The 13123-nt window shown below is 37.6% G+C and overlaps 1 protein-coding gene across 5 annotated transcripts in view; it reads right to left on the bottom strand.

The window, feature by feature from the left end:
- The window catches only part of LOC122803500, a 601463-nt gene that overhangs the window by 165746 nt on the left and 422594 nt on the right, over positions 1-13123 (bottom strand). For 4 of the 5 annotated variants that reach the window (XM_044073138.1, XM_044073140.1, XM_044073137.1 and 1 more), the window contains one exon: positions 1664-1714. The exons of the other annotated variant lie outside the window; for it this stretch is intronic. In XM_044073138.1, the coding sequence (XP_043929073.1) occupies positions 1664-1714 (51 nt within the window). The remainder of the gene's footprint in view (positions 1-1663; positions 1715-13123) is intronic. 5 annotated transcript variants of the gene reach the window in all.

The following is a 13123-nucleotide window of genomic DNA, read 5'->3' as shown; positions in this document are numbered from 1 at the left end:
TTGTGTACGACCCTCATGTAGGATGTTGACATCATTTGGAGATTCTATGACCGCTCCCAGTTTGCAGTCAGCAGCAAACTTTGTCAGCCACATACCTTTAGTTTTTGCTTGTACTTTGTAGAAATAGATTCCAAACAGCAGAAGTCCCAGGACTGATCCCTGTTGACACTACTGGTTACAGGTCTGCTGTTGGAGTTGGATTCCCCTATTTTGACTATATGAGTGCTATCGATGAGCCGGATAGTGACCCATTTATAGATATAAGGGTTGATACCTAGTTGGGTGAGTTTGTCAATGATGCCTGAGTGGGAGATAGTGTCAAATGCATTGGCTAATTCCAAGTAGGCTGTATGCACAGATTTCTCCTCATCCAGGGCCTTGGTGACTGTCTTGAAGTCCACCAGGTTTAACAGGCATCATCTCCCTTTGACACATTTATGTAAAATAACTGGCCTGAAGCCTAAGTGCTTAAACTAGAACTAAGACAATTTTAGAATAACAGACACACTAAGCTTTCAACCAGCAATTCCCAACTTAAAAGGATGTAAGCTACCTCTCGTGTCACAAGAGTGTAGGCCACAAACCTTCCTAATGTAACAACTGGCCTGAACTCCAAGTGCTTAAACTAAAAGGCTTAGAATAACAGTTACAATTTAATCAGGCTACTAACAAGCAGTAAGAAATGCAGCATAATAAATGCAATTGAATAATTTTAAGAACAAGCAGCAAAAGCAAAATAAAGTAAGAATAAACACAAATACAGTAAAAACAGCTGAATAAAGTGTATTTTTAAAGTTAAGTGGAAAGGGAAGAAACAGAAGATAGTATAAGGTTGACAAACTAAGGAGTTGGGTCTTCCCAAATAATCTCTCTGTACTCAGTAGAATGAGCTGATGAGATGGGACTGGGAGGAGTGTCCAAAATCAGATTTATACTAGGGGCAGGCAACTCAAAAGCCACGAAATTTAAGCAGCCAGAGATCAGCAATATTCAGGCAGAGTACAGCAAGCAGGCCAAATAAACATTTTAGCTAAATAGAGATGTTTCTCACTAAAAGAGCAATGCTGTTTCTTAGCTCCTCCCACTAGTTAACTGAAGTTGTTCACTGTTTGCAAAGGAATTCTTTGCTACTTTTTTTAACTGACCCTAGTCAAGAACTCTTAAAACTCCAACTGAACAGAAAACTTAAAACAAAACAAATGTAATACAAGAATAAGATACAAAACAGAAGTGATCGAACCTTAAATGAAAAGCTTAAATTCAAAATAAAATGTAACCAGAGATCAGCAATATTCAGGCAGAGTACAGTAAGCAGGCCAAACAAACACATCAGCTAAATAGAAATAGATATTTCTCACTAAAAGAGCAATGCTGCTTTTCAGCTCCTTCTGCTAATTAATTGACATTCACTGTTTGCAAATGAATTATTTGCTAACTTTTTAAGTGACACCTAGCCAAGATCTCTTAAAACTCCAATTGAACACAAAGCTTAAAACAAAACAAATGTAATACAAGAATAAGATACAAAACAGAAGTGATCAAACCCTAAATAATAAGCTTTAATGCAAAATAAAATGCAGCCAGAGATCAGCAATATTCATGCAGAGTACAGCAAGCAGACCAAACAAACACTATCAGTAAAACAAATACATGAGCATCCCACCTTGCTGGGACTGCCAAGACAATGTATCATCTTCCTCTGTTGGGGGATGAGCTGTGAACACAAACAAAGAAATAAATACAGTCGCACATTTATTAGCCACAGACTTTCAAAATATTCACTGAAAGCATAGTGCCTACAACATCAAACTTTTATTGATTTTTTTAACAATATAAAACTGGCTCTGACATGCTGTTGTTAAAGTCGTGTTAAGAAAATTGTGTCTAGTGAGCTGTATTTTTACAGCCTGTGTTAGCAGCAAAATGCATAACAAAACAGGCAACTTTTGATTAACAGGCTCTGCAGCAGTAATAACACTTAGTGGGTAATTTGCCAGTAACAGATATCACTTCGTCACCAGATTTTTTTTTCTCCAGGCCATTTGATTACTTATGTACAAAAGTAAGAGCCTGTATCCTTCTGCAGTAAGTAGGGATGTTCAGAAGGTTACCTCAACCCACTCCCATGTACCTTCCCTCTGAATTTCTATTCAAAATCTCCACTACGCATAAGCATATGTGAATTCTCAGACCAACCGAAAGAACACACTAAGGAAAAAGTCACTGCTGGAGTGGGAGAGAGACAGGAAGTGTAAGGAGGGTAAGGTTAACTCCTTAGCTGCAGATACATAAGTACTATGCTTATGTGCTGTCCCTAAGGTTCTAAACATTGTATGAACTCTAAGGGAGGACTTCTTCACAAACATATGTAGCCTTATTTTAGGCACCGCATGAGTTCAGAAAGAGGTGCTAAGTTATATGGGGAAGAGGAAAGCACTGCTGCAAAGACCTACTACTAGGAGATATTATGATAATTGCCTCATACTGTTATACTCATTTCTTTATGAACGGTCTCTGCTGCAGTAACAATAACACTGCTGGAGTAGAAATTCACTGCATGTGTAAGCCCTGGATGGAGGAATTCTGGAATAATTCAGCTGTACTAGCTGCAGCTCTGATAGAGTCTGTCCTGAGTTCATCATAGTTTTTTAGCATAAGTGTCACAACGGAGGGCATCCCAACTTGGCAACAATCTGATCATTTTTGTTTTCTGACCTTCCTGAAGTCTATAAACAAATGGTACATTTTTCTTACATGCTTACTCATCTGATACAGTGCCTCAATTGTCTATAAACATCCATGGTATCAGTGTCTCTCTGTTATTCTATGGATCAAATAAAAGAGTTGAATGGTCTGGTTGAGAGCTAAAGCAGACATCATCTTGGGCATAAAAGAATGCTTAGTCTAAGTTAATTACTATCATTGTGAAATATGGTTTAGGGCTCTTTACACACATGGGTTTGCAGATCAGAAACTCTTCCAGCCACAGTAATTGTAACCAGAACAGATTCACAGAACACAAATTTGAGAGTTATTGACCCATACTGTTTCTCTAGAATGAAGTTAAGGTTTTGGGATGAATAAGTGGGTACTTTGAAACTTAAAATGGTTGTTCTACATTATGTCGCTCTTTTAGTGCTTAGTGTTTCACTGCATTTCTCTGGTCAAGTTTTGTCCACAACTCAATGACACAGTTATTTCAATGGTCTCCCTGTTTCTGTGAGGCAGCTGTGATGCATTGTAAGAACGTCTCTTCTTTATTCACTGTTGTGGGACAATTGTGTTGATATATTTAAATAAGGGGCTTGTGGGATGCAAAATTCTTCTTTCAGGCTTTTTTTTTGGGGGGGGGGGCTTTTTTGAGTTACATTCATATAGCTAACAAAATCAATAAAACATGCATGCAAAAGCCTCTCGGGTTAACCAAATAACGCAACCTGATCATCATCATCTTCTTTCGGCTGTTCCCATTAGGGGTTGCCACAGCGGATCACCTGTTTCCATTTCTTCCTGTCCTCTGCATCTTGCTCTGTCACACCAACCACCTGCATGTCCTCTCTCACCACATCCATAAACCTTATCTTAGGCCTTCCTCTTTTCCTGTTACCTGGTAGCTTTATCCTTAGCATCCTTTTCCCAATATACTCAGCATCCCTCCTCAGCACATGTCCAAACCAACGTAATTGTGCCTCTCTGGCTTTGTCTCCAAACCTTCCAACCTGGGCTGACTCTCTAATATACTTATTCCTAATCCTGTCCACCCTCGTCACACCCATTGCAAATCTTAACATCTTTAATTCTGCCACATCCAGCTCAAACTCCTGCCTTTTTGTCAATGCCACTGTCTCCAACCCATATAACATAGCTGGTCTCACTACCCTCTTGTAGACCTTCCCTTTCACTCTTACAGGTACTCGTCTGTCACAAATCACTCCTGACACTCTTCTCCACCCACTCCATCCTGCCTGTACTCTCTTCTTCACCTCTCTTCCACACTCACCGTTACTCTGAACTATTGACCCCAAGTATTTAAACTCATCCACCTTCGCCACCTCTACTCCTTGCATCCTCACCATTCCTCTATCCTCCCTCTCATTCACACACATATATTCTGTCTTATTCCTGCTGACCTTCATTCCTCTTCTCTCTAGAGCATATCTCCATCTCTCCAGGGTCTCCTCCACCTGTTCCCTACTCTCACTACAGATCACAATGTCATCTGCAAACATCATAGTTGACGGGGACTCCTGTCTTTTCTCGTCTGTCAACCTGTCCATCACCATTGCAAATAAGAAAAGGCTCAGAGCTGATCCTTGATGTAACCCCACCTCCACCTTAAATGCATCCATCACTCCCATCGCAGACCTCACCGCTGTCACACTACCCTCGTACATATCCTGTACCCCTCTTACATACTTCTCTGACACTCCTGACTTCCTCATACAATACCACAACTCCTCTCTAGGCACCCTGTCATATGCTTTCTCTAAGTCTACAAAAACACAATGCAACTCCTTCTGACATTCTCTGTACTTTTCCATCAACACTCTCAGAGAAAACATTGCATCTGTAGTGCTCTTTCCAGGCATGAAACCATACTGCTGATCACTAATCATCACGTCCCTTCTTAACCTTGCTTCCACTACTCTTTCCCACAACTTCATGCTATGACTGATAAATTTCATCCCTCTGTAGTTACTACAGCTCTGCACATCACCCTTATTCTTAAAAATCGGTACCAAAACACTTCTTCTCCATTCCTCAGGCATCCTCTCACTTTCCAAGATTTCATTAAACAATCTGGTTAAAAACTCCATTGCCATTTCACCTAAAGACCAACCTAAAGTCAGCAGTCTCTTGAAGAATTAACTGAATGCACAAATAATACAATATGGAGAGCCTATGAGCATGAGATACAAGGGCAGGCATGTGTGCTTTGATGGATAAGAAAGACTACTCTGTAGCATGCAGGTTTGCTAGATACTGCAGAACAGTGGGCTCATGGTAGATGTTAGTGGCAATAGGTTCATAGGTTGGTACTAGGCTATCAGCCCTAGGGCCTATACAAGCCTAGCCATAACAATTCCCTGGCTATTTCTTCCCACATTATTTACTTTCCTGGACCCCTGTCTAGCAGGGTGACTGACGTGATCCCTGGGGTGAATTTCCTTTCTCCCATCCAATCGTCAAGGTTCCTCTTGAAGAGGTCCAAAGAGGCACTCTGCTTGACATGTATGGGCAATCTATTCCAGAGTCTGGGGAGTCTCTGGGTCAGGAACCTATCCCTCCAGCATGTTTTGTTTCTGCTGCTGTACCAAGCAGAAAACCTCTTCCATGTGGACAGGTATGAGTTCTTGGAAAGAGGTCTCCTGGCTTAAGATATCCATCCCAGAAAAAAAAAGAAAGTGTAGTTAAAAATTAACTGCAAATTTCCCGAACTACAAACCAAAGGGATATGTGATTTGAGGGGCTTGACTACTCCCTCTTTAGAGATGGCTGGCTGGGTTTCTAGTAGGCAGAATTCTCTCACCACCTGAGTAATGACAAACAGCCAGTATTGTCTGAGCAGGCAGGGACCTATAAGAATCAGACTTGTTCATTCTAAATCTGCATTTAACAGAACCTTCTGAATAGAAATGGGAGATAAGAAGAAGACATACTGGAGGTTATTCCACAATCCTTGAACAGAGCAACTTATTTCTTTGTGAACTAATGCTATAACCGGACAGTTGCCTTATCTTTGGCTGTCCCCAGTAATCTATCATCTTTTGATAACACTGTCTTTCGAACATCCTCCTGCAGCTTATGCTCTCAACATCTCCCTAGTAGAACAGCCTAAATAATCAGAGATACTGGCAAGAAGGAAACTTGATTAGGATAGGACTGCACCCATCCTTTTGTACATACAAATTGCTTTTCTGTTTTATATTCTGCTTGTAGGAATTGCATATTTGTAGAATGCCTGGACATAACTATGGTCCTACTTCTTTGATAGCTATGGATTGTCATGAACTTTTTCAGGTCTACATGCCACTTAACAAGACTAACTATCCATAAGCCTTGAAGCCAAATATGCTCAAAGTAAGTAAGCAGCCTATGTTTGCGGCATTCATTGTGAGTACTACAAAATGTAAAAAAGCACTAGATACACTCAGATTCTTTCATTAAAAATCGTAAGTTAAAACCTCTCTTCAGAGATAAAACTTTCACCATAAGGCTTCCTCAGGCTATATACATTTTAGCAGTAGGAATCAACAGTTAAATAATCATTAAAATCACATGGTATCATTTCAAACAGATTGATGTAATTCACTTAGTCCTGGTGGTAGGTGGGACTTCATCCGTAATATCCATTTTATTTCCTCACTCTCAGTTAACATTTTTACATCCCCTCCTCTTAGTTGTTTATAAATTACTTTCAGTATCATAAATTTAAATACATGTTCTTCACCTCTATCCAAAATATGTTTACTGAGTGCATTTGTTAACAATTTATGTTTTATATAACTGAGATGACCAGCTATGCACTCTTTAAACCTTCTATTGGTCATTCCCATTTAATAACTTTCACTTAGTTCACATTTAGCCATATAGACAATATTACTTGTGTTACAATTTCCATAAGCTTGTAGTACAAACTCCTTTTTGGTAACAGGATGTACTATTGGTCGCTTAGTATATAAATGTTTGTAATAAACACAATAATTACATTTGAAAGTACCATGCTTGTTCCCACTCCCTAGGAAAAAACTTTTTGGTTGTTCCTTGTAGCATAATGCCTGCTTCAAAGTACTATTATGTTTGTAGTCAAATGCTGGACCCTCTGCTACTAAATCTTGTAGTCCTTGAACATTACTTAAAATGCCCCAATGTCTCCTAATAATATTTTTTATTTCTGTTGTATTTCTATTACATGTAAGCATACATCTCATTTTATTTGTCCCAACACATTATCCATTGCCCTGTTGATGTCCACTACCAAAATAGGGAGCAATATCTTGCTCTGACCGTTGGTGCTTAACCTGTTGTAATGCTTTTTCTACTACTTTCTCTGAATAACCCCTCATAAGAAAATCCTGACCCATATTTGTTAGTTGTTTATCTGACATGTCTGAGTTTGTATTGAGCCTTACAACTCTTTGCATCTGATTCAAAACTACTAAATGTAAATTGTTGACAAATGTACTCAGTAAACATATTTTGGATAGAAGTGAAGAACATGTTAAAATGTTACCTGAGAGTGAGGAAATTAAATGGATATTACGGATGAAGTCCCACTAACCACCAGGACTAAATGATTGTTTCACTTTAAAACCCTATTTAAGGGAATTACATCAATGTGTTTGAAATGATACCGTGTGATTTCAATGATTATTTAACTGTTGATTCCTACTGCTAAAATATGTTCACCTGAGGAAGCCTTATAGTGAAAGTTTTATCTCTGAAGAGAGGTTTTAACTTACGATTTTTAATAAAAGAATCTGAGTGTATCCGGTGCTTTTTTACTTTTTGTAGTTCATTTTGGATATTAAGTACCACTGGATATTAAGTACTGCTTAACTAGCAGCTTATCATTTTGTTTTGTGCATTCATTGTGAGGACATGAATTCATGGTGGAGGGATAAAGGCAGTTGTATTAAGGAAGTTAACCACAGCCATTCTTTCATCACAGATGAAATGAGTTGATGCAGAGATCTATGGGATACTGCCTTTTCCTGTGTTGAAAGATTTCATAAGCACCTCTGGGTCTTTTTCAAGTTGTGGGCTGACACTGGGTTCCAAAAGATTAAGACAGACATGCATCCCAGTACTTTAAAGATTTCTCAAACTGTCAGGAAAGATATCTGCACCTCTATCCTTAGCAGTACCTGCATCACCGGTACCCTGTATTTTGAAAGGTTGATAGTCTGTGCAATGTAATCCAAGACATCTCCTAGGAATTTTTGACTCTTTGCAGGTCCTAAGCTGGAGATTCTCTAGTTTACAACCCCCCCTAAAATTATAACAGATCTAGGGTTGAAGACTAGCTGCCATTTCTTGCAAGATGGGGGACCGAATCAGGCATTATTTCAGATCGGGGATGAAGTGGATGCCCAGGATCTGTGTTTAGCAAATTAGCATGTCAGTCTTGGTAAAGGCCCTAAGTCCAAAAAGTCCTAAAGGGCAGAGAAGTAAATTAATACTGTCTATCTGACCTACCTTGAACCCCAGAAAATGTGTATGTCTCATTAGAACAAAGATAAGTCTACAAGCATCCTTCTTACCTAAAGCCAACATCCAGGCCTCCCTCTCTGTTAAGGAAAGGAGGGTCTGACGGGTGGTCATCCTGAATTTTCTATTTTTAGAAAGCAGTTTAGAGGGGGATAAGACTTAGAACTAATATACACTGCTCTTACTTTTGAGGACAAGGATGAACATGAAAATCCAATCTTGTCTGTGTGGACATTTATGAATGACTTCTAAGGCTAGAATTGGTAGAATCTACTTTCTGCCAAATGAGAAGCTGCAAGGGATGGATCTTCAGTTCCAAGACAGAAAGTATGGCTAGTGCTGTGGGCTTTCCATTCTCATATTTTCTAGTTATGTTTTCTTTGGAGATTAAGCGTTATTTGCTGTTCAAAATGTAATGGTCCATCATTTGCTCTAAAGTGTTTCTGACAGTATAATCCTCTAAAGGGTCAAAGTAGAAAAATTATTTTTTTGGGTAATCAAGTTGGATTTGGATACTTAATATATTTTGAATATGGCTGACTCTGTAAAACACTGATAGTTCAAAGTCTGCTCTATCAAGTCCAACTGAAGGATTACAAAATTGAAAATATTTGTTTCATGGGGGGAAGAGTAAAACCTCCTCATGACTGACCCTCCGGCCCCATTCAGAGAAAGAACTCAATTCACTCCCTCACTTCTCTAACTTAGTCTGTGATCACCAAACCTCAGGTAACTTATAAATGAAATATTCACAAAGTCCCGTTTGATCAACAACTCTAAAAACTGGATGAGCTAACCCTAAAAGAACTCCCCACTGGAGACCCAAATCACTTTTAAAAAATATATTACTGCTAGATATATATTTTAACCACAGATATCATGAAAATTACCTTAACACCACTGAGAGATTAACACACCCAAATATCTTCTTGCTAGAGGACATCAATGACCCAATCACTGATTGGCACATGATATGCTTAGCATTTCCTAAACTATGTCAATACCAATGCACTGGAACAAATTGTAAAACTACCCAAAAGAAGACCCAATATCCTTTTAAACACCTTTATTAACCCACGTATTGCACAGTGGCATGGGTATACATACTTTCCTAACAGTTATCATTCATTTCAACATTATACAGATTACTCAAGTGCTGCCTTCCCTGAAATTTCACTCCTCCTCCTTAAAATAATTCTGTATGTACTGTTCCACATATTCCATTTATTCCTAAGTAGTTTGTTCCTTCCTTTTTCTAAAGATCCTGCCTCCAGTTTCTTTATCTCCTTTACAACATTTAATAGGTTGGTTATGCTTGTTTTAGAGTTTGAATTTCTAGTAATTCCTTTTTTAGCAGCCAACAGCATTAAGTATAGTAGGGCCTTACTATGTTTAGGCAATTCAGTTTCTATATCCTAGCTCAAAAGAACCATTTCCTTAGTTACAATAATTTGTTCCCCCAATATTTCTGACAAAGTATCCTGAAGGAATTTTTTTAAATTTACCAACTTGTCACATTCCAAAAAACATGTTTGATGTACCTCTCTCTTTACCATCACCCCACTAACATTTAATGTCTACCTACAGAAAAATCTCTGATGTCTACTTGGATTATAAACATACCTGTTCAGACATTTATAGACAAAAATCCTAAACCTTTTAGACTTTATTGCATACTTTTTAGCCATACAGATATCCTCCAATGTTATACTGTATATTGCTTTTCCATTCTCTCTCCACAGTCTTTTCTAATCTCTTCTGATTGATCCTTATAGTTATGGTGTATTATTTTATATGCCTTACTGTCTGTTTTTAGCTGCAGCTTCAGTTCTAGACTCTACTAAAAACTCTTTCATTTAACATTCTCCTATTCATCTAACTTTACCTATACTTTGTTATCAATCCTTGTAGGAGTTGCTTTCTGCTTGGCCTAATCCTACTCCATGACTTGTTCCTCCCTAGTTATTCACTCCCAATACCTTGGCTCCAAAGCAAATATAATGTAATAAATGTCAGCTTCCTCTTGTCTATCTAGGTTCTGTGCCCCTACTTATGGTCAACACTAATGGTAAAATCTCTTTTCTTCATTCCCATTTTGGCTTAGTTTTCAAGCTACTTTCTGCTACTTTATAAAGGTAGTATTCTATATGGTTATTATTCTTCTTAAGGAAGGGCTTGCATCCAAAATCCTACTACCCCTGCACCCCCGCCATTTCAATGTCATGCATTTCCATTTTGATTTTTAATCTTCTGCTTGTGTTATGTATACAAGTCTTAATTGTATAGCTTTAAATTATCCCTTCAACTCTGGTAATCCCAAACCACCTTGTTCTGTGGGGATAAACAACTTATCACATTCCTCTTTTGCCCTCTTTCTCTCCATAATAAATCCCTTCAATTCTTTATTAATTATGGACAACAATTTCTACTCTGGTTGATACAAATATGCATGATATATATATATATATATATATATATATATATATATATATATATATATATATATATCACACTAGAAATGTTCACTGCTTGTACATTACTATTCATATGCACAGTCAAGAGCTTTTAATTTCTCAATTTTTGTATTATCTTTTGTTTAGTTTCTTCCCATATATCCTTAACTGCCAGAATAGGGTCCTTTTTAACCCATACTCCTAAATACTTTATCTTACCATGTCCCCATAAATATGGGTATTGCTGAACCAATTTATATGTGGGAACATACTTTACAGCTAAAGCCTTTGCTTTATTTTTGTTTATTTTATATCATGAAAAAAACGAAACTCTCTCAAAATGTTCTAGATTTATCATGTATAAAATAATATCATTGGTAATTAATGTGATACTGTCAGCACAGCTAGCTGAAATTTTGTAAAAATTATATGTCATTTGTGAATATCAACATAATTTAGTTAAGATGCTTGTGTTACAACTGTATTATAATTGTATGTCATGTGTACATCAAACTGGCTTATACATATATGTGTGTTAAAAAGGTATTTTATAAAATGCTTGTGCTTAAAATATAACCACAGTGGGCCCTACTGGAATAGAACAGAAATGTACATGCACTATTGTAAAGGTTTAAATGCATATATTTTAACAGTGGAAACTGGAATACAGGCGGTTAACTTCAGAAAAATAGCTGAAATTAAATTACTTTATGGCTAGGCTATAAAAGATGGTATCTTTCAGTTTCAGTGTCACAACACACACAATGTCTGTACCAGGGAGCTTTCTGTATTGTCTTTAGGGTGAAATAATTACTAGTCTTGAAATGTGGAGGAATGTACTTATTTTATGATTTACAGCATCTGCCAAAGATCTTAGGTCTATGTATTTTCACAGGTAGATGCTAAATACTGCCAACGTCCAGCAGTGGGGGGTTTCACATGGGATACAGTCAGATGTCAAGAAAGGATGCCATTCTGCAAACTATCCCAGTAGTAATATTTGTGATACTAATTTGAGAAGTCTCTTAGAGAAACAGAGCATTCTGTATTCTGTCTTGGACCTGACAAGGGCCAGTCACCACAACATCTGCCTTAGTCTAATGAAGTAAGTTTCTAGGGTATAGTAACTCTCTTAGATACAGTCAGGAATATAGTGAAGCTTAGGTGATGGTTTTCTTTCTTTATTTGAAGCTGTCCGTCAGCATTCTTTTAAATATTTCCTGTGATTTTGAACTCTGATATTACTGTGAATATATACCGTGTATTTTCTTGTTATTTTATTATTTATTATTAAATATATTTAAACCTTTCATTGTGGCTAATCTTTGTAGAGCTATTTAAGTTTTGAGAGTACTTGCATATTTATTTGGTAACACTGTGTGGGCCACTCCTAATAGCCTTGCTCTTGGTCATACTACCACTTGTATTAATATTAATATAACACAGTAAAATTGGACACCCTTTGTTAAAGGCCTTAAAGTAGCTGATAATGAGTGACTGGTGGCAGTGATAACTACCTTATAGTCTGGGCAGAAGGGGGCATAGCTAGTAAACCTGTGCCAGCCTCTTCCAAGTGTGTGTGTGTGTGTGTGTGTGTGTGTATCAAACAAACCTCAAAGAGTGTGTGTGTCAGGGACACAAAGCACTGGTTGGACAGAGAGGGTGTGGTAGGTCTTGGCTTGGTCACTCAGCTGAGATCTCAACTCTATAGCTGTACCCGTGGGGATCTGGAGAAAGAAGGAGAAATGAGCCCTGGACTGACTGTGGTCTCTGTGTGCCGAAATTGCACTTGATGCAGAGAGCTGCATCTAGAAACACTGTGTATATACCTCTTATCCTCCCAGTGTACGTCCCCCACTGTTGCCAGTGGTGAGGATTGAGGCTCCTTGATTAATGGTCCAGTGGTGTGTCATCACAATTAAGGCTAATTTTTCTTCAGTACCATACAAATTATACCCTTGAATTTGAGTCCCTTATTTTTTCTGCCAATGGATCTTAGTATAAATGAAATAAAAAAGAAGAAAGAAGACAGTCCTGCCTGGTTCCTCTGTTAAAACATGGCTTGTCAGAGAGGAACCCACTCACCTTGATTCTTGCCTCTGATCGTTCATATATCTTCCTAATTAACCCCATTATTTGATCAGGAAATGCTAACCTTGCAGACTTTAAGACAATATATTGTAAATAAAATTGAATTAATGCAAATATCTGTCAAACAGAAAAGAGCTACATTTCTACAATACATACTAATTATTATAAATCAACCTTTCCAGGGTAATGGTTATCTATCAAACATTTACAAGATTTTAAAGAAAACAAAAATATATCAAAAAAATCATATTGGAATTATTTTGATTCAATAATGACATTTACCAACATAAGAATATAAAGAACTGATACTTAAATCTTCAAATTATACTACGTTGTCACTTAAATGGCCTTTATTTACTTGGAAATGT

The sequence above is a fragment of the Protopterus annectens genome, chromosome 5.part1 (genome assembly GCF_019279795.1).
Source record: "Protopterus annectens isolate FY-2018-M chromosome 5.part1, PAN1.0, whole genome shotgun sequence".
NCBI lineage: Eukaryota > Metazoa > Chordata > Ceratodontiformes > Protopteridae > Protopterus > Protopterus annectens.
Note: the sequence above shows the minus strand (reverse complement) of the source record. Positions and strands in the feature narration are given on the sequence as shown.